We start from the raw sequence: 25480 nt of genomic DNA on the forward strand, positions 1-25480 counted from the left end.
TCGGAACCACAGGAGCGGGTTCTTTTTAGTTTAAGGGTCCTGAGTGAAAGGCTTCATTTTAAAGAGCTAAATGTCCTATCATGAGTCCACAATCATACAATAATTTAATCATTTAAAAAAAAAGACTGAAAAGAAGTTTAGATGCGCTTGTAATAACAAAACATTTTTTAATTCAATTTTGAGTAAAAACAAGTCCAAGTCCAGTGCATTAAATGATGTGTGAGGTCCATCAGAATTTTTGTGAGCAATTAATTCTTGTCTGTAGAATGACTAAAGATTTTATGCTGATGACAGTTTGGACTATGGAATAAATTAGACCAGATTTAAGTCATCTCAATGGGAAATTTCGTTTGTGTGCTCATATCAAAGATACGACTCCATTACTGTTCGTGGTGGGCAACTCCGGTCCTAGAGAGTCTACATACCGGTTTTCGATTTTTCTCTCCTCCATCAAATAATAGCTAATCGGCAAGCTCTGCAGAAGCCTGATAACAATCCTGATGGTTTGAAGCAGGTGTGTTATTGACATCGAAAGTTGCAGGAGAGCGGCCCTCGAGGCCTGAAGTTGCCTAATCCTGGCCTAGCCTGGTCAGAACGTCAATAAATAACGCCAGTTCAGCATCAAAGTGCTACTTTTTAACTGGAGGGGTCACCTGCATATTTCTGCAGGGGTGCAAGAACCACACCAGCGTTCTTCTGCTCACTCTCGGCGCTGTAGAGTTGGTTTTCGCGTATGTAGTGGAGGACGGCGTCCGGCAGCAGGTACCTGACGCTCTGACCGCGACGCAGAGCCCGGCGCACATGCGTGGCCGAAATGTCGTTGGTCACCCACTCGGGGACCACGTGGATGTTCTTGCGGTATTTCCAGAGCATGTCCGAGCGCTGGATGAATTTTTGGGGGTCGCCGCCGCAACGCGTGATGCACACCAAGCCGAAACGGCCCACTATCTCGGCGATGTCCTCATCCTTCCACAAGTTGGGGGTTCCAAAGGACTCCAGGACATCAGCACCGCATAGCAGCATCAATTGTGTTGCATCTGCAATTTGAGTAGACATTTTTGGTTTTGTCAGATTTACTAGTTTCTGCTAACAGAGCGAGCAAGAGAAAGAGAGCCCATCAAAGATCTGAGGGGCGAAAAAAAAAATCGGAACTGCTGTGTGAAAGTAGCCTAAGACACTAGCTATAACTTACCATTTTTGTTGTGATATGATGAACTCTCAATGTAATTCTCTTCAGTGCGTCTCCTTTTCACGTACTTGACAGTGTCTACAGCATCGCCATCTTGCTCAGCTGCAGTTAGTTGTGAGTAGTGATGCCTGAGGAGATCCAGAACAAATATGATTGAAGTAATTAAAGATGAAAATCTCTTTGGAAAACTGCTTTACCTATAATAATAATTAAAAAAAATAGTTGTTTGCTTGTTTGGTGAGTTGTGATCTGCATGTGCCTTATGCCTGTATAGAATTTTCTAATCTTGTGACTTGATGAGAAATTATTGCATTTACTATAAAGGAAAATGTGGGATTGTTTAAAAGAAGCTAATATTTGTACATACATATACATATATCTACAGCAGAGGATAATCAGAGACCTGGAAAAACTATAAATAAATGGATAAACATTTCATCATGATAGAACAATAACTTTGAAACAATTGCTTACTGTTCCTATTCTAAATGCTGATAACGGGCTCTATAATAAAAAGCTAACTTTGGAACAGCGAGGGTTGTCTTCAAGCCAACACTGTTGAAGGAGAGTTGTTAATTTACTAACCGAATCACTTTGGCCGTCTCCACCCACTCAGGCTGCGAACTCTCCCACGCATCCACTGCGATCCAGTCGGAGTTCTCTGTTGCCAATCTGGCCATTTTAACACGATGGAAAGCCTCAATTAGACCCTTCTTCTTGTAGCCATCTCCAACAGCAGACACGATTCCTTTTACCACCTTGTAGCGACCTGTCTCAAATATCATTTAGGTACCTTGTGTCAGGATTGCATGTTACCACATCCAATAGAAAATACAGAAAACCTTAACTGATCAGTAGGCATGGGACGAGATCTCATACGATGAGATAAAAATGCCTCGAGATCTTCTTAGCGGGGGTACAAGTGCAAAAATACAATGCTGTTCTGGGATCACGTTCAATCGCCAATTGAGTGCACTAATAACACCACTTAATTACACTGACACTGTTTTGTATGGCGCCCATTTCCAGAAAAATGAATGCACATGATACGGTTACCGTTGCTACTGATCACTTCTGAACATATCAGGCTGAGTCAAATGTGTCTTCTGTGGGTCTAAGTCACTTTGTGTCATTGAAAATATGGAGAGAGTCTAAATCTCTGTTAAAATGTCAGATAAAGAAAAGTTTGATTTTCAAAATAAATAAATAAATATAATGTGTTGATTCATTAAGTGAAATTGAAAATTCAATCGAAAGAGAAACAAAGGACGTACTTATTAGTTTTGAATCAGCAGTGTGACCATTTTGGTTTTTCTGTTAAGAAATGAAAGCTAAAATGTTTGCATGTCAGACAAAGACAGTTTTTTAACAATACAAAAAAAAAATAATAATAATAAGCCAACCACCACAGCTAACATGAGCTTTGTGCATTTTGTTAAACTCGCTTAGTTCCAGCTGAAAAATGAGCCTGTAACAAAAGTGACTTGTGTTTATGTTTACAATTGTACAACTAAAGTGTTAATTTTCTTAGTCTGGTTAGGAGAAAGCCAACTGAAAATTTTATCTCGGGCATTATTTTATATTACATTATTTATCTAAATCTCTTCTCGTCTCATTGACTCAATTTCGTGAGATATCTCGTCCCATCCCTACTCATCAATTGTTACTCAACCTGTGTCTTCCAGATAGTCTCGAGCCAGTTCAAACATCCTCAGGTGCATGTTAGTGATAGGGTTGAAGGATCCGCATGCCAGAAGAACCACTCTTGTTCTCCTCTCATCTTCCATGTCTCATTCTGAAGCAGGGTTAGCTAGCCTTCAAAAAAGGTATTTGTCAAGGTTGTATGAAAATTACAATTAAAAATGTTTTCTTGAAGAAGTAATGCATCTCAGCTTATGAATTTGAAAAGCAAGCAAGTCATCTTTTAATATTATTACTTTCTACAAATATATTCAAGACAATCACATAAGATATTTTTTGTCTTCTGCTAAAAATGAATTTTTCAGTAAAAACCAGCTACATGATTCCCCCATGAAAAATCAGACGAGTCTTACAATAACCAAAAAAAATAATTTTGTCTTATATTAATATTACATTATTACTAGAATAAACTGGAATATAATAGAATGTCTTTATTGTCATTCTACAGCAGGTATACTACGAAATTTGGATAACTGCTCCAATGGGGTATTGAACAATAAATAGAATGTTATTCACAGTGTTAATGATGTATTTGCTTGTCTTGTATTTTATTGTAATATTCTAACTTCCAACACTCCACAAAAATTGTTTGAATGTTTGAAAGCGTAATGAACCAAATAAACATTGCACATACACACAGAATTTTACGTAATAGTACCTTCTTTTTTTTCATCTCGTGGTACAAAATGATCAGAAATCAGATATGTGTTATTAAGATGCGATTAAAAATAACTTGTCATAAAAATGTGGCTGCTGGCAACGCGTGGCCAAGTGGTTGGGTTGCACGTCTGCCTCACAGTTCTAAGATTTGTATGAATTACGAATCTTGCCTACGGTTTTATATTTTGCGTTTGCATATTCTTTCCGGGTAAGCGTTGATCCCATTTTCCTAGCAAATGTTTTTACCCTTTGCAACGATTGTAAACAGGCTAATGTTAGCATGTTAGCCTCGTTCCAAACCTGATCAACGTGGGCTATTTAGCAGCATTTCATGGTTAGGCAAACTTAAAAAAATAAAAATAAAGCCAGCGCAAATACGGAAAATCCGTAGATGTGGACCGTATGAGAAAAATGTTGGACAAAGTAGTTGTAGAAAATGCTTTTACCTGGCAACTTTGCGCTCGGTCAGTATAATTAACTTCCGGGGATGACGTAACAGACACAATGCCATTCTGACAGCTGATTGGTTTAGTCGACAAGGAAGTCGCGAACCGCACCCGCACTTTCGAGCTGTGTTCTGGGAAAGAACGCGAACGAACCGCACAACAACAAACACTTCTGGGGATATTTCAAATGAGTCAAAGCCAGATTTCCTTTTGCCGGATTTAAGAAGTGGCTATGAAAATTTGTTTCCGTTAATCACGTCCCGGATCCAACTTATTTATATATCTGTCCCTGGTGAGCTATTGACCAGTTTTAGCATGCTATCTAACCGTTAATCTCACTAAGTTCAGGGCACGCATTTCGATTGAACCTTCGAGATCGATTTGTCAATAACGCATCGCGCTCTTCAACGTGTACTTGACGTGTGATAACTCCCTTTCCCGAATAGATCGGAGGGAAAGCGTCGGGAATGGCTTCCCGTGGAAAGTCAGAAACAGGCAAACTGAGACAAAATATGGAGGAGCAACTTGACAGACTGATGCAGCAGCTGCAGGATCTGGAAGAATGCAGGTAAGTGTTAAGAGACAGCGTAAACTCAACGTTTGATTTACTAGTGTAGATACTGGAACAGGTGCGACATTGCACGTCTGCCTCAGCTTCCTTACACATCCCCAAAGCATGCATGTTGGATTTATTCAAGATTATTGTCCTTTGGTATCAAAGTGGGTGTAAAATGCATGTCTGCCCTGTGACTGGCGTTATAAGTTTTTTATTGCAGGGAAGAGCTTGATGAAGAAGAATATGAGGAGACAAAGAAGGAGACACTGGAGCAGCTGAGTGAGTTCAACGACTCCTTGAAGAAGGTCATGACAGGAGACATGACTCTTGTGGATGAACTCAGCGGCATGCAGCTGGTATGCACAGCGGACACGCTAAGAAACTTGCATCTTGTGACTTCGTCATGTGTGTTTTGATCAGGCCATCCAGGCTGCCATCAGTCACGCGTTCAAAACTCCAGAGGTGATCCGACTGTTTGCTAAGAAGCAGCCGGGACAGCTCAGAACCAGACTGGCAGAGGTTTGACCTGCATTATTGTTATTATTATTTTTTTGCATCCCACCGGCCTCATGTAACATCATTGTGCACAGATGGACCGTGATCTCATGGTGGGGAAGCTCTCTCAAGATCAGTACACCCAGCAGAAGATGGAGATTCTCACGGCACTGAGGAAACTGGGAGAAAAGGTCAATAAAATGAGCAGTAGTGCCGTGCTGGAAAGAAACACAACTTCTAGAATATCAGTGTGAATTTCAGGATAAAACCCTCGCAATGTAAATAGTCTAAATTTTACATTGAGAAATTAAGGGAAGCTGTCACAGTAGCAGTTAGCATTAGTAAGTAATTGGATTTTTTAAAGTTTTTCTTAGATTATTTGACAATCAACATTATTACAGCACTACAGCAGATTACTTTGAACCTCCAGTGGTAAAATGTTTTCTTTTGTTGACAGCTCACAACAGAGGATGAAACTTTCCTGGCAGAAAATGCCACAGCTACTTTGAGCCAGTTTGAGAAAGTGTCGACAGGTAATAAAATAACGTCTTTCATGTGAACAATTAAGTTGTGGTTATTTATTTTTCAACTGTTGATTTTGTTTCATCAGACAGTGAGACACTGAAAAATGTTAGAATTCAAAAATAAACTTGAAAATCCAGTCTCACTGTCTGATAAAAAAATAAAACAACAGTTGATTTTAAACAATAGACAGGCTGTTCAACTCTTTATTTTTATTTTTGTTTTCCAGGTTCTGAAGATAAAATTTTGGCTTTAGCGAGTTCTGGTGTGAAAACCAAAGCATAGCCTCCATCATTTAAAGAATGATATTTTTAGTAGGAAAAAGTAAACCTGACGGTTGTTTCTGTAAATAATGAAAGCACTTGTGGTAATTGCTGTAGTTGCTTTTAAACTATTCTTTTATAGGCCCTAAGCTTAAGTGTATTAAATGTGTATGTTCTCATAGGTACCACAAACTAGTTGTTTTTGTGTGGAAAAAATAGTTGCATCAGAAGTGTGTGGGTTTTTTTTTTGTGACAAGACAAAAACATGAATGTTCAAGATGTTCCTTGTAACTGCGTGACGTGTATTAAGTAGCCATCTTGTTGAAAGTCGTCTTATGTTTACAGTACATGGGAATATTATAGTACATACAAAACATTCAAAATGAATGTCTTTTTACATAGCTTTGAAGAAAAATCACATTTTTCTAAGAATCTGACTTTATTGTATACTAACTCTTAAGCTATGTCTTTTTTTTAATTTATGACTAAGTTCACAATATGACTTGTCAAATTCTGAGTTATATGAAAGTTGTCTTGTAAAATTATGACTATTGTGGTTTTATGACAAAAATATTCATAAGGTATCCCTGATACATCATTTTGTACAAGACTTTTATATGTTGTTTGCATACAGTATTAAGAATCTTTAGACATACTGTAAATTGCTTGGATTCTGATTGAACATATTCCTCTACCTGCATCATCATTAAATCTTTTCGTGTTGTTATTTTAGTGTCTGTATTATTGCTGCTCCTGATGGCAACATCAACTCACCAATTTTTAATAAAAGTTATTGTTTTTAATGAATCTTATTGGTTGGATCACAAACACTGACCTGAATGGAGGCCAGCAGACTCTTATGTGTCATTTCTATTTTTTTTTTTTGTAATTTTTGTAATGTTCTTAAATACGTACATCTATGTACCCATAATTTCTGTTGGCTGACCTACTCTGAAAATGTTCAAAACTGAATCCTGCCAGAAAGATGTAGAATGAAAACGTGCAAGTAAATAAATAGACAAGGAAGGTGAAAAGGAAAAACATGAGAATGCAAAATTCCATCTGGATGTCCTTTATTTTGTTCACGAGCAAGCATCAACTTGACTACAGTTTGCCTGTCTATTGGTAGTAGAAAAGTGAGAGCAGCTCCAACAAGCACAAAGGAACCTTCCACCACCTACTCGCAATCCATTTCTACATTTTGAGCACGTGTCAAAGGAAACAAACAAACCAAAAAATAGAAGGGAAGGGTATTGTGGAAATGTGATTAGAATAATCTAAACGGAATAAAATGTCCTGTAATTTGTGGTTCATGCGACGTCAAAACCTTCATCATTATTGTTTAATAGTATAACTGAGACATTCAATTGGAGCGAGTGATGTGTCACTCTGTGGGATTGATCACAAATCTGACTTCTTGTTGAGCACACACATACCACGCGCGCACACACATAATTTTCAAATGCATAAACATAATTGTTTTCTACAAAAAAAAAGCCACAATTACACGCGTTGCCAAAGCTTTGTCGTTAATTACTGTACATCTGGTTAAAGGTGGATTTAGTACAATATTTTCTATAGAAGATACACAATGGGTCTATATTGGCTACACATCCATATGGACACATCGACTGTGTAAAATCAAAACTAGTCACGTTCTGTTTTTTTTTTTGTTTGTTTTTTTTACACAGACTCATTAAGCAGTAAGAAACCGAGCCGTTCACAGTAACAAATTGACAAGAACAACTTAAAACGTCATTAATACAAAGCAGGGTTTTGTTGCATCAGCTCATTGCACCGTGACCAGCAAAAGGCACTCCCATCATCAGGCCTGCAGGGGGCGCCACGGAGGGGATTTTTACACATAAAGACTTCAGAGCACGTTTGCATGCAAAATGACATTCTTCTCATCTAGAGTCGCGCCAGAGCCGGTGACTTACCGACCCTCCTGATTTCTGAAAGGCGGGAATCAGCGCACTCTCTGCATTTAGAAACTTTCAAAAATAATGCAACGTTCAAAGCCATTTAAAAAAATAGATCATTTGCATGTTTGGTACATTTTTTCGTAGGCTATTTGCCTTTTCTTAATGTAAACATATTCGTAAAAATGCTGACTTTATCATGAAATAAATCGTTTTGTTTCATAATGCTTTGCTGTTATTTTCTCACATCTGTTTGAATTCAAAAACATAGTCTCATTGAGCCAAATGATGAGAAACAAAACAGGCTTTTCCTTAATTCTTCTGAAAACATTTCCTTCAAACGTTCGTAATTTGACATGCGGAATAATGAAATTCACGCCCACAAGATGGCAAAAGTTCCCGTTAATTTAGCACAACAGAACACCTTTGTGTTCAAATCAAACAATACTTGAGAACACCGAAATAATTTCGTCATTATTTTCATGTTTCCTTTATACTTTCGGTTAAATTTTGGTTGACGTGTGCCGCAAGATTTTTCTAGCGTAAAAATGTGCCTCGGCTCAGTAAAGTCTGCGAAAAAGAAAATTGCTTGTCCGTTATGTCCGGGATCAACCGCCGAGTGCTACCTGGGCCTTCCGGGAAATGAGGAGGGTGGGCATCACTCATCTGTTTGCCAGAGCTGTTTACGCAGCAGTTAAACGGCAGCTTGACCAAACAGTTTCAAGTAGAAAGGTCCTAAACCTGCTCCTTTGTGCTTGTGAGTGAATTATGAGTGCATTTGGAGAACGACGTATAACAACGTCGTCTGGGAGGAGAGTTAAAAAGCAATCACTTACGAGAAGCAAAAGGACAGCGTTTAACAAACCCAAACGAGCTATACAGTCCTATTGTCCAATATTTAGTCCAGTATTAGGAGTTAAATGCTTGAATATTAGTTAACGTTAAAAGAGCCGTGGGCAATTTGCTTTCCGGGCGACAAGACGCTTTACCTGGAGCTGCTCTGCTCCTTTTGTGAACTACGCCGAGGATGGTTTGTCTTTCCGAGCTGCTCGCGGCCCACCTTAGCAAAACCGCCGTCCATCTGCACGCTGTGCGTTTGGTCTGCACGCCGGTGAGCGGGAATGAAAGGGATGTACGGGCAAGCAAAACCTAGCGAGTGTCCTCTGCGCGCATAGGAGAGCACAAACTGGTAAAAACAACGACGACGACGAAAAAAAAGCTTCCTTAGAACATTGGTCATGAAGCTGACACTTGTACGTGTTTTCAGTGACATGCTACAACCTGCGTGACACAAATAGTAAGCGTTTGTAGATATTGGACCCTGTGGTGGAGGCCTTCACAAGCACATTGACTAATTACACGGTTTCTCAATATTTACAACATCTTTCGAAAGCGATGGATCTCTCTACACGTGACTTCTTCATGCACTAAAAGGTTAAAAAAAGCAAAGCAAATAAAAACAAGCGAACGCGGGTCTAGCTGCTAAAAGCGTTAATTCAAGTTACTGGCCTACCAGTGGGGGATTTTTCGCTGCAAAAACAAATCTAGAAATGATTCCGAAGCCTTGTGTGGGAGAGAAAACGAAAAAAGAAAGAAAAAGTGCACGGTTGGCTTCCTCACACACTGGAAACAAAATTTTGGCCAAGATTTCTTGTGAATACAAATAGAATAAATTAAGTAAAAGAAGCCGCTGATGACTACACAACACCGAGCACGGCCACTAAGATGACAAGAGGGAAACCTTGACCAGGATTTTTTTTTTTTTTTTTAACTTAACGGCTCTTTGTATTCATATGGTGAGGATGAACATCTGGGTGAGTGCAAATTAGTGATGAATGTGTGTGTGTGTGTGTGTGTATGTGAGGGTGCGCTGTTCTAGTAAGTGAGGGTGGAGTCGTCCCATTCCAGCTGCTGCTGTCTGCTGGCCCCTTGCTGGTCCTCCTGTTCGCCGCCCTCGTCGTCCTCGCTGCTCTCCGACTCGGCGCTCGTGATGTCGTCTTCCTCCTCACCGTCCTCGCTCTCCTCCTCCTCTTCCTCCTCCTCCTCGCTGCTGTGCTGATCTTCGTACGTCTGTGTTCATCAGCGGGCATTGTTGAAATCCGAGTTTTACATCCGAGTTGGATGCAATAAGCAGCAGAATGACATTCTACAATCCTGATTTCAGTCTGTTTTCAAGGGGGACGGTGACTGAAATTCTACAATCCTGATTTCAGTCTGTTTTCATGGGGGAGGGTGACAGACTCACAAAAATGTAGCACACCAAATCCAAATATCTTCTCCATATCAGCATCAGCACCAAATTGTTAACTCTTGCTGAAATGTTTTAAAATGCCACTAGATGGTGCAAAATTGTGCAAAGTAGTAGCAGTAAGTGTGTGTGTGTGTGTGTGTGTGTGTATATATATATATATATATATATATATATATATATATATATATATATATATATATATATATATATATATATATATATATATATATATATATATATATATATATATATATATATATATATATATATATATATATATATATATATATATATATATATATATATATATATATATATATATATATATATATATATATATATATATATATATATATATATATAGAGGACATACATACACATACTACTATTATAGGGGACCACGTCATCGACCCCAGAATGACACAGAGGATGACAAAACGCAGACAAATTGTTTTCTATCTCTGTGACTTTTTATTTGGGGGGCTATCAAAAACACTTTTGTTGTTTGCTCCGAGGTGTTGGCAGTCCATAAATTGAAATTCTTTAATAAGAATGACAAGAAATTCAGACCTCTATGTGAAAGAACGTGTTGACAAAAGCATGACCTCAAACTGAAATGGTCTATCTTATGCTCAGAGAAATACATTTGGCACACTGTGCGCTTAAATTATGGAAAGGGGCAATGTGTAAGATTTAGACCATTTTCATTAAAAAGGACTAAATTAAATGATTATAAATTTCAAAAACTTGCAAATGTGTTCTTGAAGACCAACAGTATGTTTTGAATATAATCGTTGGTCTAGTTGAATGAAATTATATTACATGGGGGGTGGCACCCCTCCGGAGGTCACCATGTCTGTTATAGCTACGGTCAATGGTAAATGCAGCACCTCCTGCTGTCCGTAGTGGAAAACGGTCAAGTTTGTATACATGTCTAAATTTAAAATAAAAACCCTCAATAAGTTGCAAAACTGAAAGGTTATTTTAGCAAGCATGCTTAGTAGCATTTTAACAAAGAGCGGGATTTTTGAGATGCCAAAAATGTTTTCCTTCGACTGAAAACGAACACGGAGCTCCTTGACTCTTAATAATAAATCATCAGTTTATCACTGAATTCTATAAAGATGTATGCAAGCGCCTCTGACTAGCTGTGGGTTTTATGCAAATTAGCAAGGTAACGCCCCATAAATAACCCCCCTTCACCATCCGCAGCAGGATGTCAATCATGACAGCTCAGCGTAAAAGTAGGGCGCTGACAACACCATCAACCAGGGAGCATTAGCAGGTAGACAGCTGGCACACATTTTTCTTACCTCCATGGGGTTGACGGTGATAGTGAGGGCAGAGTCATCCCAGTCCATCTCGTTCTCCTTGCCGTTCTCCTGGTCCCTCATGGTGCGTTGGTGTGCGGCCCGGATCCGGAACACGCCCAGAATGATCATGAACACCAGGAAACTGACGCAGACGACGATGACGATGGTGGCCGCGCTGGGAACCACTGTAAACACCAACCGCTTAAATTGCTTCAAGTCCTTTCCAAATAAGAAGCAGCTCTGCTTAGCTTCATGCTAGCTAGCGTTGTCGAGTCCCTCTCACGCATTGGTAGACTTAGCGAGCCCGACAGCCTGGAAGATTATTGGAATAGGGAAATAAATGGTGGGGCACAGATGTCCGAGGCTGCACTCAAGTGTAATCCTTAAACGTATGCCATTAAAAATCTAAAAAAAGAAAACAATAAAAAGGGGGGCAGGCAGAGCCTTCTCTATGTCCTACTGTGGTTAACAGACTGTAATCCAACTCCGAGGTGCAACATCAGAAGCCACATGCTTCTATCTAAACATACAATGAGTAAAAATCCAGGATACTAAAATGAAATGTTTAGGTGGAGAGCCAACAGCCTTGAACAGCAAATTTTTACACAATTAAAACGTATTCAGTCAATAAAAAACAACAAGTCGAGTTTTTTTTTTCTCAATGTCAACCCCCATATTAGGGGAGGGTAACTCAATACAGTCTCATTTTGTATCCACATACCTGTGTTTAAATTTAGAGAACATTAATTCGAATGTGAAATAAATAATATGTCATTTACAAGGCTTAAAACGACTTGATATATCTCTAATCTGATATAGTATGCATTCGTTTTAGAGTGTTTGCAAAGAACATTGCAAAATACACTTTCGTCAGGCGCCGCCTAATTGCTTCTTCGTTGTCAACAACAAGACTGCGTGAGTACTTTTTTTTGTCAGACTTTGACGTATTACGAAAAGGAAAAGACGGCTTGAGTCATCTCCTTCAGTCTTTGGGCGTTTGCTTAAACATGCCGGCACTTAAGTTAGAAGTAGACTTATACTCACGTTTTTTGTAAAATTCACGCAAATTGAAGTAAAGAAAAGAGGGTGGGCTGTGTTAACTTATAAGCGAGGTCCACTTGGAGGAAGATGGTGGCTTTTAAAATGTTTTAACCGATTTAGCGTTGCTCGGGAAAAGTTTCTTTTATTTTTTTTTGTTTAAATAGATTTCATGACAAAACAAAAAGCATTTACATAACAATTCTACATTTTAATGAGAGAAATAAATATACTTTCTGAACCTTTTTAACAGGAAACATTTGATTAATTAAGTTCTCCTCACAACATACACTATTTCACATAATTGCATATTTATACATAATCGCAAGTTCTCACCTGATTAAAAAAAAAAAAAAAAACATGACCAACCTGAGGCATGGTGAGCGTTGACAAGGTTGTGACCAGACAAGTCCACGGAGGCCTGATGCAGAGGGTTGATGAAGTTGGGCTGCACCATGGCACTGTGATAATGTTCCATGGCGCCGGCTGTGTGGATCACGTTCACCTGGAGAGGACGAACACAAACAATGTTAACTTCATTGATTCAATGACAGTTACGAGACAAAGCTACTCAGCTCAGTCCTACCTCCACTTTGAAGTCATTACTGATGTAGCGCCCGTTGAGCTCAGAGCACACCAATTTGAATTTGCGGTCAAAGAGCGTCTCGGTGTGCCAGTTCTTGTAACGGATGAGATGCAGGACTTGCTCGTAGTTGGCCATGGTGTTGACGCCTATAGCACAGTGACGTGCAGGTGAGGGCGGGGCGATATGGCCAAAAACTAAAAGCTTTGTTTTCTTCAATCATCCTGGATGATTTAGATTTTAATGGAAAAAACAAAACTTGCAAACAAACCGAGCTTTTATTTTTTAATAGTGTGGAAAATATTCAGATAAAAATGATGAATACAAAATTAACTTCCATAGCTTGTGCATAACTTGCTTCAATGAATAGTCCATTCATTTTGCCATTTTTAGTGGTAAAAAGTAAAGTAGGATATTCAATTTAATTATCTTAAAAAGCCAGATTCTCCCCCTTACTACATAGAATGGTTTGTCCCAACCTGCCACCTCTTGTTACCTGTCCAAAAGAGGATGGCTTATGTTTAATATTTTTATGAGGAAAAATATGTATTTATAAGTATTTCTTTTTGAGAACAGTCTGACAATCTACGTTGATTATTTTTTTGCGGACAGATATTTCTTAATAATTAAGTTAATTTATTTTTCTGAACAGAAATCCCCAAAAAGGACACTATGTTTAATATTTCTCTGTGGACAAATATTTATAATTATTTATTTTAGAGAACAGGTCTGACACTTTATGTTGATTATTTTTTGTGGACAAATATTTATTAATACATATTTCTTTTTGAGAACAGGTCTGACACTTTATGTTGATTATATTTTGTGGACAAATATATAATAATGAAGTTTTTTTTTTCTTTTATATGACCTAAAAGAGGACACGTTACACTGATTATTTTTTTATGTGGTCTAACACAGATGAAGTTTGAAAGTTTCTAAAGATTAATCAATCAGACACTGATGGCATGTTTTGAGTTTTTTTTGTTTTTTAATAAACCTAAAAGTTATTTGCACTGTTGAGCGGGTACTTGGCTGAAAAAGCATGTTCAAGAGAGCAAAAGGCCGAACTGTCCATACCTGTGATGACGAGGCCAAGGTGGGAGGAGCTCATCTCAAGGCCGCGTTGCTGCAGCTGCTCCATGTCCACTTCCAGGCCCTCGTGCTCCGCATCCAAGTCATCACCCACCACTGTCACTTCGCACGTGTCCAGGTTATGCATGATCTCCTCCGAGACCACTGTCTCTTGCACTAAATGAAAAACAGGGTACCTTTAAATTGAGTTCAAGACATAAAAAACACATATTTCACATCTCTTCATAATCACAAGATCAGTCATGTGGATGCAATGTAAGAATAAAATACTTTAAAATGTAGCGGAAAAAAATGATTTCCTCACATGGCTTAGTTTTTTGTGCACAATAAGGCGCACCTAAAAGCCTTTGATTTTCTCAAAAGCTGACAGTGCGCCTTATACGGCTTATAAACTGTGAATTTTGTGAACTCTTTTGTGATCTTATAAACTGAGTTTTTAAAGATTCAAAGAGATTTATTGTCACATGCATAGTACTATACCACACAGTGAAATGCTTATTTTAGAATAGGATTCAAAACTTTCCAAACTTAGTTGCATGCCACAATAAAACACATGCTTGTATGTAGTGTTTCTGTTGCTTAATCATTACAGCGCGTGTAATTTTCCAGATTGGATGGATGTTTCGACCAAATGTATTGTCTTGCGATTACAGCTAGTGTAGAGTAAAAAGCTAACAGATGGTGAGCCTCCAATGGCCCCTCCCATCAGGGAGTAAACAACTTATCTGTCACTCACTTTGTCCAATCCCTTTGGCTACAAGGCATAATCCTGCCGCCACGCTGCGATTGTAGCCGTCTATTAGCAGGGTATTTTCCCATTATCACTGTGTTATACCGCTTGAGGTTTCGAACGACTCAGGTTGCTCAATGCACGTGATGTAATTTAGCAGAGAAATAAAAAATAACGAGAAGGAGTGGGGGATAATGAAAAGCAGCGGCGCATTTGTCCCACCTGTGGGGTCGTCGTCCGCTCCCTCTGCGGTTTCCGAATCCGTGTCAGGCTCCACCTCGCGGGTGATGGTGCTAACGATGCGTAGCTCGGGGAACAGCGTCACGCCTTCTTGGCTCTCAAATTCAGCAGCACTGCGGGCAAAGTGGTCGATGCCGCTCAGGCTGATCTTGGGCTCCTCTGGCTGCAGTACCATCACGTAACCTTCAGCATCCGGCATGGTCACGCAGGACTCCTCATTGAAGCATCTATATAGAAAGGTGCATTTTACTAACCCTGTGAGTGATAACTCGCTTGTCTCCTGAAAATGCTATGATGTCACATAGACGTGAACGTTTATTTGAACACTCCCATAATGCATTTAACCACCACCGTCTGCTTACAGCGACATCTTATCCTAGTTATTTCTTTCGAGACTTTGGTGCAGGGATACTCAATGCATCCACCGCATGACACGGGAACAAAAAACTCAGCCGAGAAAAAAAGAACATAGAGACATCGAAGTTAGCAGGATAGAGCTCTGGAGGAACCGGAGTTCCCAACCTCTGCCTTTGGCGAAAGCCTGTTGAATGCAGTACTAACTCATCGGTGCAGACAGTTCTCTAACCACAAAACAATTTGTCAATTCTCTTTGTTGTGGTAAAACTTGCCCTCAGTTTTACCTCTACAATCCTCCCTCGTACATCAAACCATAAACCACTTCCTTAACCATGACAGGGAGGGATCTAACAATGGCTGTAGTGTTTGTAGCTGCTACGTACTTGACTGTGGTGGAGATGCGAAGGTGCCTGATGCCTGGTGTGGGGAACTGGCGGGAGTTCAAGTAGGAGATGTGCTGCATGACCTTGTCAAAAGCGTCAATATCATCCCCCTCAACAGTCAGCGAGGACTGGTTGGGGTTAAACTCCACCTGAGCGAGAAGTAAACAAGATGATCTTTGAGCGACTGCAGACATGTCAAGACAAAAGCTCGACATTAAGATTAGCCCAATAATTAGGCGTGCGCTTTGCTTTGTCCTCCTCACCTTAACCGTGGAAGCTACCTCCTCAGGCAGCTGCACATCTAGCCCCTCCTTGCAAGTGTATAGACAGTCAATAACCTTCTTGTTCTCCAGCTTGCCTGAGCGAATCATTAGTCCTGCAAGGTTTCCATGAAAAAACTGGGCCATGCGTGCGCTTCCACCTGTGAATGTCACATTGGAGACAAAAAAAGATAAAACAAACAGCCACAGACAGTGAAGAGTTAAGCGTCATTTTTCACCAGAACATTGGTACATGCAGGCTAAACGTACAAAGGCAGTCAAAGCTTCATGCGAGTTAGGGTGTGTGTCCACTAAAGGTAGGTTTAGACACCAAAATAATGGCTGATCTTTTACATATACACATGCAATGTCCATTTAACAGTACTGCTGGCTTACTGTGGATCAGAAGAAACAAAGATGAAAACAACAAATCAACAATATATCCTGAGGGACTGGGACATTCTAGACAAGTGTAATCATTCTGATGAGATGAAGTTAAGTGACAAATGTGTCTTATGTGATTTGGACTAATATCAGATTTTGCTGAGAAGGTCATGCTATGAAAAAATAGGCTGCCGTGGTTAAGTTTTGTACTTATCCCTGGCCTGCTTCATTTAAGCTTACGTCTAGGGTTTAGTGAATGAGGATGATGTGAAAATGATACTCAAAAAGCAATAAATCATAGTCACGTCCATATGACAACATGCTTGAAAGCAAAATGTGCAAATAAATATGTCTTCAGCTAGAATGTATCATTCTAGTCAAAGTGGCATGGAGATGCAGTTAGCGTGGCGGGGCATGATGAACACATGGAAGAATCTGAGAAGGGAAAGATTTTGGGCAACCTGAGGAAGGCTCAGAGATTGTCTGAGTGTCATTGTCATGTCCCGAGCGTTCTGCAGAGGAAGGGAAAAAGAAAGTCGGGAGAGACAGGGAGGAAGGTTGAGGATCTGCTAAAGGGATTCAGACTACATTGGAGGTTATGCTGCATCAGGAGAAAATCGTTAAAGGTGTTATTATTTTACAAATATCGCACCAGATTCAACATTAACATCCGATTCCACATAGTAATCTTAACGTTGGCCTTGCAGGCGTTTCAATGTTTATGTTGTTGTATAACAAAGTTAACATATCCTACCTTGCCAGCAAGCACCAATGGTGAGCTGAGTCTCAATTCTGGAGGCATGCAATGGGTAGTCCTCTGTGACCAGGAAGGGTTCAAAGGTCGTCCCATCCACAAACAGCATCACCGTGGGGAATTCCACGTTCAGCACATAGTGATGCCACTCTTTGTCACACACCTGCAGAGAAGATATTTATTGATATTTTTTCTCACCGTTTATTTCTTTTTATAGCTATATTTTTTATTTTTATGGAATTGTTTACTTTTGATTCTGGCCCTCCTTAAGTGTAACCTTTAATAACATTTGGTTGAAAGTAAAAGTATCTTGAGTGAAGCAGCAGTAGCCCACCTGGTCAAGTTTCCAGTGGAACTCGGCTGGTTTGTAGTTCTCTGCCTCAGATGGATCCTGACGGAGGAGAAGGATAAGCCTGCAGTTGTGCACGTAGAGTGAATAGTGGTGCCTGTTCATGTCTGCAAGAGGGATAAGAGCACATGCTGGAAATTGGACCATATTTGGAATGCATTATTAATAACTCAATTCAATTTCATTTGACAAAACCTGATACATAACTAAACAACACAGCTGTGTTTGAAGGCAACAACGCTCTTTAAAACACAGATTATTTTTTCACTTTATAGTGAATGCGCTTTAAACATGACCCCATATTTGTACTGAGAAGTGAGAGAATCACAGGCAGTGCAGACTGCTCAACTGCAGTGAGGTAATCCTTCTTATATAAAGTGGTGGACTGAAGCTGATGAACCATCAACACATTTCTCAGAGACATTACACTCAATAAGATCCTGTGTGAGTTTCATATTAACTACAGACTAAAATAGAAAGGTGAGGAAGAACTTGGCAGGGGTGAGAAAGATACTATAAAAGACAGCCAGGCGAGTGCAAAAAAGCAAACCTGAAATAATGGCTTTTTCTCAGAGCATAATGGAAGAAAGTGTGAATTCAGAAACCTCTACTCATATGGTTTCTAGGCTAGTTTATTCAGTCAACAGCAAAAAAAAAGCAGCTGACATCAACTAGGGGTTTCATATGTGTAACCATAGACATTCATGATATGAAGCAGTTTCCAAAATGCACTGTAAGCTTTAGACGCAGTTACCTGTCTTGTCAGAGTTGCAGAGTATGGTCTCTTTCTCGTGGGCCCCGGGGCCATGTCTCATCCACACTGATATGGTGAAGGGCTCCCTCAAGGTGGTGCTCACCAAGCCATCAGGCACCTTGATGGCCTGGGTGCCATTGAACTCAAACACCTGGTCGCTGTCGTGCCCGTTATCGGTGGGTAGTCCTACAGTCCAGTTGGCAGAGCTGCTGGGTGCTGGCAGAAGCTCCGTTGCGCCGGAGCTGGCCCCTAATTGTTTTTTTTTTTTTTTTTGACCCAGTTAGAATCTTTTACAGTTAGACTCCCACTCCTCAGAAAATAAGCTCCTTACCACACAGCTTGTGCAGGGACTTCTCAGAGTAGGTGTCACGGTCACACCCCTTTCCAATATGGTTGGTTTCTAATTCAATTGTGGCTCTGATGGACGTAATAGGCTCGTCACAGGTCTCCAGGTGCATGCTGGGGAAAAGAGCCAGGCTGCCAGTGCCAGGCTCATATTCAATCCTCTTATTGAAACCTGAGGGCAAGAAATCAGGAAAGTATGACAAAGGTGTCCTTCAACAAAGTGATGATAAGGCACGGCGGTCAATACTGCCCTGTCAATACAAATTATACTAAAAGAAGCATTTCCATTCAAGGCCGACACAGATTAAACCTTCTGAAAACAGCTGAGACTCTTTTCTTTTGCAAATAAACAGATGAGTGTGTCGTTACCTTGCCAGCTAGGTTTGCAAGTTGGCTTGACGCTGATCTTGACCAGAACGTCCTCAGAGGCGCGGTTCTTTCCACAGTCATAAGCGGTGACAGTAAGCTTATACATGTGCTCTCTGCCGTAGTTTAGTTTCTCCGTGTTCTTGATCAAGCCTGAGTGAAACAAGAAACATTACTTGGGTATGAGGTACTGTTTGATATTAAAGGTTGTGGTGAAACAAAATGACTCAAACTACTGAGTCACTTCTGAAACTTGTATGCTGATAAGCAGTAGGTGCAGTATCGCAAGTGCATTAAAAAAAATACCCTGGAATTCTGTTTCATCATGTTAAATCATTTCACTTTATCTGTGACAAGAGGCGTAGCTTCCTATTAAGCCACGCGGGCCATTGCTTGAGGCCCCCTAGCCAAAATGGGCCACTAAAGGGACAAAATATTGGACAAAAACCACATATTTTATATTAGCCAAGGTGCAAGGACAATTGAGAGAAATATTTATTATAGATTTAAATATTTATCTGTCAGGTGAAGTAAAGGCCTCCTGACGTTAATTGGAATCTGCATCAGAGCTTGAGCCAATTTCAAAATCGTAATTAGTTGACTAAATGAAATAATAGTTAGCGACAGCCCTAATTCCGAGTTATAACATTCTGTTACTTTTTAAGAGGAAGTCTAATGTGCCCCACAGTGGACATTCGTCAAAGCGTGGTGTGGTCAACAAAAAAACATATCATTAGTGCTTGCAAAATTGACTCAACAAGCTGCTTCTAAAAATAATTAGATGGCAATCGCAGTTTTTTTCTTCTTTTTTGAACCTTTTTGGCATGCATGGTGATAAGGACATGTTTGTCTTAAAAATCGCAAGCAATGAGAAACATTGTACTGTGACTTGCTAAAAACAATTCAAAAGCAAGATTGTTCATGTATTCATTTATTTGTAATAATAAACATGGTAAACATTTCTCAATGTACCAATTATTCAAAATTTTGTTTAAAAAAGAAACCGCTGTTATTTTAATATGGTGATACCGTGACACCGTGATATTTTAGCTCATGGTTATCACACCGTAAAAAATCTAATATTGACCCTAGTCCAGCCTGAATAATAAACCGAGTGGGAAGACATTTCCTTGCCTTTGTTCACAAAGAAACAAGATGTGGTGCAGTCCGAATGACCTGCCCAGAGGGCCTAATTGATTGCAAAAAAATCAATGAGCAGAGCGAGATGCAAATTATGCCTCTCAGCCCAGCAGGAGCTGAGAAGTTTATTGGTGAGAGTCCTTACCATCTTTATCAATGGTGAAGGGCACATCTGGGGTGACAATTTCATAGTTGCAGATCTGGCTGAACTGGAAGGAGCAGTCAGCGTCCACCGCCTCCACCTTCAAAATGCTGTCATATTTCTTCCCCTCAATGACGGTGGCTTTGTAGGACTTCTCTTTGAACACCGGCGAATACTCGTTGAGGTCGTTCACTTGTATGTGGACGGTGGCCCTGACAAAGGCAAATTCCAATTAATGGTTTTCAAGACACGGTGTCCGTGGACCAACTCGGACTACCCCAACTGACTTGTGTGATTTTTTCATGTTGGCACCGTCAGGTCCCTCTCCACAGTCGTATGCTTGGATGGTGAAGGTGTGCTCCTTCTGCAATTCGCAGTCTAACTTGTCCTTTGCCCGGATGATCCCCTCGCCACTGGACTTATCCAGGACCACAGCTTCGAAGGGGACATTCTGACCGTGAATCCTGAAGCCGCAAATCTCACCTGAATGGAACAAAAAAGAGAGCATGATTGCTTTAAACTATGCGGGACAGTCTTAAGTTTCAAAAATAATTATTCACGGCAAAATTCAGAAATTAAGGCAAAAAAAATGATCAGCCACAGGTTTTAGGAGCCAGGGAGTTGAAGTTTGGGGTGGGTAGTGTCTGTGGAGGAAGCCCAAAAGCACTTTTATAGTTGGGTGAGCATATTGGGGGGAGTTTGGGAAGGGGGTGTGGGACATTCAATAATATACCAAAAAAGGCATGTATTTTTCAAGCCATTTAAAAACTTTCAGCATTCAGTCATGCAGGCAGAAACCAAAAAGATGTGAACAGGCATTTCATAGAAGTATACTCATAGAGGAGAAAAACAAACCCCAAACTAAGACCAATTTTTTCTCATGAATAAAGTTTACGAGTTATTTGTGAGGAACGTGTGCAGCACATAAGTAAAAAAAAAAAGAAAGGGGTTGGGGGTTTCACAGTATTGTGTCTTTTTAAATATCAAACCACCGTCTTCTTTGCAAAACTACCAAACAATTAATTCAAAAGTAAAGAGGACTAAAGCCGCACAATAAAGCTATTTCAACGAAAAGTGCTGGATGAGAACTGGGGTTAGAAATATCAACTTGCTTGACATCCATTTCAAATGACAACTGCAGCCATGCTAATGGGATATATTAGTGGTGGAGGAAAAGAAAAATCCACTGGGGCGAAGATGTAACAACAGCAGAGAGTTTGCATTGGTTAACAATCTCAGCAGCTTTCAATTGAAGAGTTTAATTCGAAAAATGGATGGAGGCACTACAAAAACCCTTTATGCCTCAAATAATGTTTATAATTTTAGACTTCAAAAAAAATCCAATCGGGTGAAGAGCTGCTGTTTTGAGGCAGCCTCCTGTTTTCTGGTGATAGCTGAAAAACTGTTAGGGTCTGCAAACTGCAATGGATGCCTCATGCACAGATATTTCTAATTTACTAAGCCCCACATGTTCATCCAGTTACCCAAACGCTCTAGCGTGAAGGGGAAAAAAATCAAATCAAAAGCTGAGAAAACCAAATGGGTAGATTACGGAGCATGGCGAGCATTTCTGTGTGAATGTGCAGATGCCATTTAGTGTTAGTGGGTTAATAATAGTAACGATAAGCACAAAGCAGAAGAAAGAGCCCAAGATCACCTTCTTCAGTGAGGGTCACCTCAAAACTCTCTACAGGGAGGGGAGAGAAGATAAACCGGGGTCAGTTAAAGAAGAGTTAGAAGCTCAGAGAAAACAGAAGTCAGGAAGGAACTTAGTGCATGTTGATTTTAAAAGCTCATATTCAGCAAAGAATCATTCAAATGCCTTTAAAGAATTCAGGTGAACATCTTGACGCAACAGTATCGCCTCAAATGTGGGCCCATGCCTTGCAGTAATTACCTGGCGCCCACAAGTGTAAAATCTTTATGACAACACACACAGCATCTGTAAAGCTGAAGTTTATGGTGGGACTGCATGAAGAATGGTGAATTTAGGAAGCCTTCGAGAAATTTCGGTATTGACCTCAAGAAAAATGACAGAGAGTATTTGGACAGAAAGCTAAACATGAGGATCATCTATTACTTTATCGATACAGTGATATAAAGAAGGAAGTGTCATAGTACAAAAATGTGCCAATAAAATAGAAAAAGTTATTAGTCAATTATGACAATAATAAAAAAAAAATAACGTGCAATCATGGTTTTATGCTGTAATAGGGCCTCTGGGCATTTCGTTTTTGTTTTGCTTGGCTTAAACAATCCAGAGTGGATGTCACATTAGTGGCAGACCAGGAGCAGTCATGCAGTCTCAATTTTGGGCCTCAGTGTTCGCAGCAGCTCTAATGACCAGCACACAAAGACTTAGTGAATTCCTCTGCACTGCAGCCTGAATCAGCCATCACAAAGGACAGCTACCGCTGAACAGAATATTCACCTGATAAAAGTGTTGCAGGAAAACTTGTTCTAATTTCAAATGGGGCATCAGAAAAAAAAAAAAAAAAGATCACGTCAATCATGTAAAAAGTTACCCTTTTACAGGCGGCACTAGCCTGGCCTGAAACTGAGTTCCATTAGCTTCAAATCAATTCATCATGCAGGTATGGACAGACAATTGAAAGGCAAGACTGGTTTGAGTGAGATGAGATTTCCTAGGGGACTTCCTCTGATTTTGTGATTTGAGAGCCCAGAGATTGGGCTTCAATGGCCTTAACGGTGAACTGTATTTTTTGGCACAGATGGGCTGAGTAGAAGGCGGCTGGCACGACATAGTCAGTCATCCCTGCTGCCACGTGAAGCCAAGCTGCCAGCTTTGTCCACTGGGAGATACTTCACATGGACATGCCGGCTATCTACGTCAGTTAGGGTGGGAGGGGTGCGAGTAATATTAAATGCTGAGTTCAGGTTATCGATGTGAAAAATCAATTATATGGACACAAATGTTCTTGAGATAGTCCCCCTTCCAAATTTAATATTTCAAATGTTCAATGTGTTATATGAAAGCGGTAAAAATGATTTGATTTTTCGACTGAAAAACGGTTGCGATCAGCTGATTTATGAATTTTAAGTCACAATAGCTCAGCTTGATGCTGCCGCTGACATATGAGGCATGTCAGAAATGTTCCAGAACTGCGGTCACAAGCTACAATTTACACCCATAGTGGGTGTAAATTTTTATGCCATTTTGTGCTGATTTTCTGCTGCAGTTGGAAACATTACAATTCAACTGGCTTTATTAAAAAAAAAGAAAGAAAAAAAAAGTCACATTAGGCAGCGCCGACAAGCACGTGGATGAAAGTAGCTGGCTCGCTAAATCACACGAGGTAATCTGAGATAAAAATGGGTCGGATCAAGTGGTGCGAGAGCGGTGTGTGGGAAGGGTGGAGCAGACAAAAGATCCCGACGCTCTCATGTGATGTGAAACGGTGGGAAATCATTTCCAGGGCTGAGGTGCTTTGAACCCCTCAGCCAGTCAACTCCAAAGTGATTAACTCCCCCAGAATACCCTTTCATTAAACATGAAAGGGTATTTTGATCTGAATATCAAACAGGTTGGATTGGAGGTTATGGTCGCCGGCCATGTAGTGCTAACTGCCTTTGGGGTTACACATTTTTAAACCAGAAAAAAAACAAAACAAAACAGCGTTTTAAAATGAATTTCGCTATTCAGCGTAATCATGATTTACTAATGCAGTAAAAAAAGCATGTGCGTTAGGCCAAGTTTTCTCACCTGCGTAGCGTAGAGGCGCATCCTTGTCTAGCGCAATTAAAGGAGGGTCCAGAAGCACTTTGTCATCGTTCTCTGTCACGATACCGTGGTAAGTCGTCTCGATCCATGGCTTGTGCTTATTGACTGTGAGACAAAGAAAAAGCACAACATCAGGGCCTGTAAAAACGATTAAAATTCATACATCTTCAGAAAATGATTAAATAAAAAAATTAAAGACTAGCAATATGCATATTCAGGGTATTCTTGAAAAACGGTGAACTTTTATTGAGATCTTCAAATTGATTTTGAGCATTGGATTTTTTTTTTTCATCATTAAGTGGCAGTATGTGTACTCCTAGGGGTATGTAAAGGACTTCATTTTAACAAAGTTTCTGCAGGTAAGAGCAAATATGATTCACACTTTTAAATGCCATGTCAAAAACACAGTGGCATTCTTTCGAAATTACCCAAAAACAAGATGCATTTTTTTTCTCCAAAACTATGGGTGCGTCCTATAAACGGTAAGGATTAGATGTTTTATCTTTTATTTTTTCCCGACCATCCGAGGAACATGTGATCAGAGTTAAGCAACGAGAGCATCCTTGTTCACAAATAGAAATATTATTAAAACGGAGAAGATCATGTAAAGGTTATGATGTTTCCAGCTGATTCAATTAAAAGGGGAGTGCATACAGTCAGATAACACAAAAAAGTATTCTATTTGACTCGTTTATGAATTGTGCTATTTTAGAATATACACACAATCATAAACTTGCTGGAACATGGACAGCATGCAATTTCAGGTATTTATGGCAAAATGAACTCAAACAACTGCTTTGAGCGCATTCAACGTTATACTGGTGGAGCGTTCACTGACCACTCCCAATGAGGGAAATCTGAAGCACAGATAACCCGCAACAAATATCTAACTTACGGATATGAACACATGAAAAATAAAGAATTCATAAACATGAGATTAATTCTGTTTTGCTATACATGGTCCTATAGATGGAGAAAATACCCTAAAATTCAGGGTGCGTCTTATACACTGGTGCGTCCTATATATGGGGAATTATGGTAATTGGAACATGAAGCATCCTATAGCTAAACTCTGTTATAGAGACCCCCTTGCAAAATGTGAAACGCCTCTACTTTGTTAAGTAAAAAAAAAAAAAAAAAATTGGGAACCATTCCTCTAAACAACCAAACATAGATTTAATTTATAATAAACAAAGAAGATGTGAGACATCCTTTCCCAATGACCGACCACATTCCTGCTCTGACAGGAATGGGAAGCGCTCTTAGTGAAGTTCCGGTCGGTGAGAGGAATAGTACTCGGGCCGCCTGCAGTGAGCGGCGTGTACAGTACGAGACAGCCTGACTGTTGTAGCTGGCGGCTGCAGTGAGTGGCACATTTGGGCTGGCTAAAAGAACACAGACAGAAGACAGCTCTCTCATCTCCAACGTGGAGAGACACGAGATGATGCTGCCGCTATGCCGCTGATCCGGCAATATGATGCTAACCCTGTCTGACAGCAC

The 25480-nt window shown here is 40.0% G+C and overlaps 3 protein-coding genes across 6 annotated transcripts in view; 1 reads left to right on the forward strand and 2 right to left on the reverse strand.

The window, feature by feature from the left end:
- Positions 1–87: 87 nt before the first annotated feature.
- On the reverse strand, positions 88–4048 carry nmnat1 (nicotinamide nucleotide adenylyltransferase 1). Its single transcript, XM_088408922.1, has 5 exons — positions 3997–4048; positions 2862–3004; positions 1775–1958; positions 1193–1317; positions 88–1037 (listed from the first exon to the last, which is right to left on the reverse strand). The coding sequence occupies exons 2-5, from the start codon at positions 2974–2976 to the stop codon at positions 637–639; spliced, it is 825 nt and encodes a 274-aa protein (XP_088265048.1). The 5' UTR covers positions 2977–3004; positions 3997–4048; the 3' UTR covers positions 88–636.
- A 44-nt stretch (positions 4049–4092) lies between these two features.
- lzic (leucine zipper and CTNNBIP1 domain containing) lies at positions 4093–6559 on the forward strand. Its single transcript, XM_088402874.1, has 7 exons — positions 4093–4288; positions 4443–4564; positions 4773–4908; positions 4973–5071; positions 5143–5238; positions 5505–5580; positions 5799–6559. Exons 2-7 carry the CDS (start codon positions 4464–4466, stop codon positions 5852–5854), a joined length of 564 nt encoding a protein of 187 aa, XP_088259000.1. The 5' UTR covers positions 4093–4288; positions 4443–4463; the 3' UTR covers positions 5855–6559.
- Positions 6560–6888: 329 nt separating this feature from the next.
- Positions 6889–25480, reverse strand: part of clstn1 (calsyntenin 1) — a 30080-nt gene continuing 11488 nt past the window's right edge. The window contains exons 2-19 of one of the 4 annotated variants that reach the window (XM_088402835.1): positions 23963–24085; positions 21896–21925; positions 20526–20721; positions 20242–20450; positions 18960–19109; positions 18577–18762; positions 18246–18494; positions 17477–17598; positions 17143–17305; positions 16850–16900; positions 16008–16165; positions 15745–15893; positions 14987–15231; positions 14020–14190; positions 12943–13088; positions 12726–12861; positions 11319–11503; positions 6889–9824 (exon numbers count right to left, since the gene is read on the reverse strand). In XM_088402835.1, coding sequence (XP_088258961.1) covers positions 9630–9824; positions 11319–11503; positions 12726–12861; positions 12943–13088; positions 14020–14190; positions 14987–15231; positions 15745–15893; positions 16008–16165; positions 16850–16900; positions 17143–17305; positions 17477–17598; positions 18246–18494; positions 18577–18762; positions 18960–19109; positions 20242–20450; positions 20526–20721; positions 21896–21925; positions 23963–24085 — 2864 coding nt within the window. In that variant the 3' untranslated portion in view covers positions 6889–9629. The remainder of the gene's footprint in view (positions 9825–11318; positions 11504–12725; positions 12862–12942; positions 13089–14019; positions 14191–14986; positions 15232–15744; positions 15894–16007; positions 16166–16849; positions 16901–17142; positions 17306–17476; positions 17599–18245; positions 18495–18576; positions 18763–18959; positions 19110–20241; positions 20451–20525; positions 20722–21895; positions 21926–23962; positions 24086–25480) is intronic. The other 3 variants (XM_088402845.1, XM_088402854.1, XM_088402861.1) reach the window with 3 other exon arrangements.

This window comes from Hippichthys cyanospilos, chromosome 2, assembly GCF_059441005.1.
Source record: "Hippichthys cyanospilos isolate Australia breed blue-spotted pipefish chromosome 2, RoL_Hcya_1.0, whole genome shotgun sequence".
In the NCBI taxonomy this organism is placed as follows: Eukaryota; Metazoa; Chordata; class Actinopteri; order Syngnathiformes; family Syngnathidae; genus Hippichthys; species Hippichthys cyanospilos.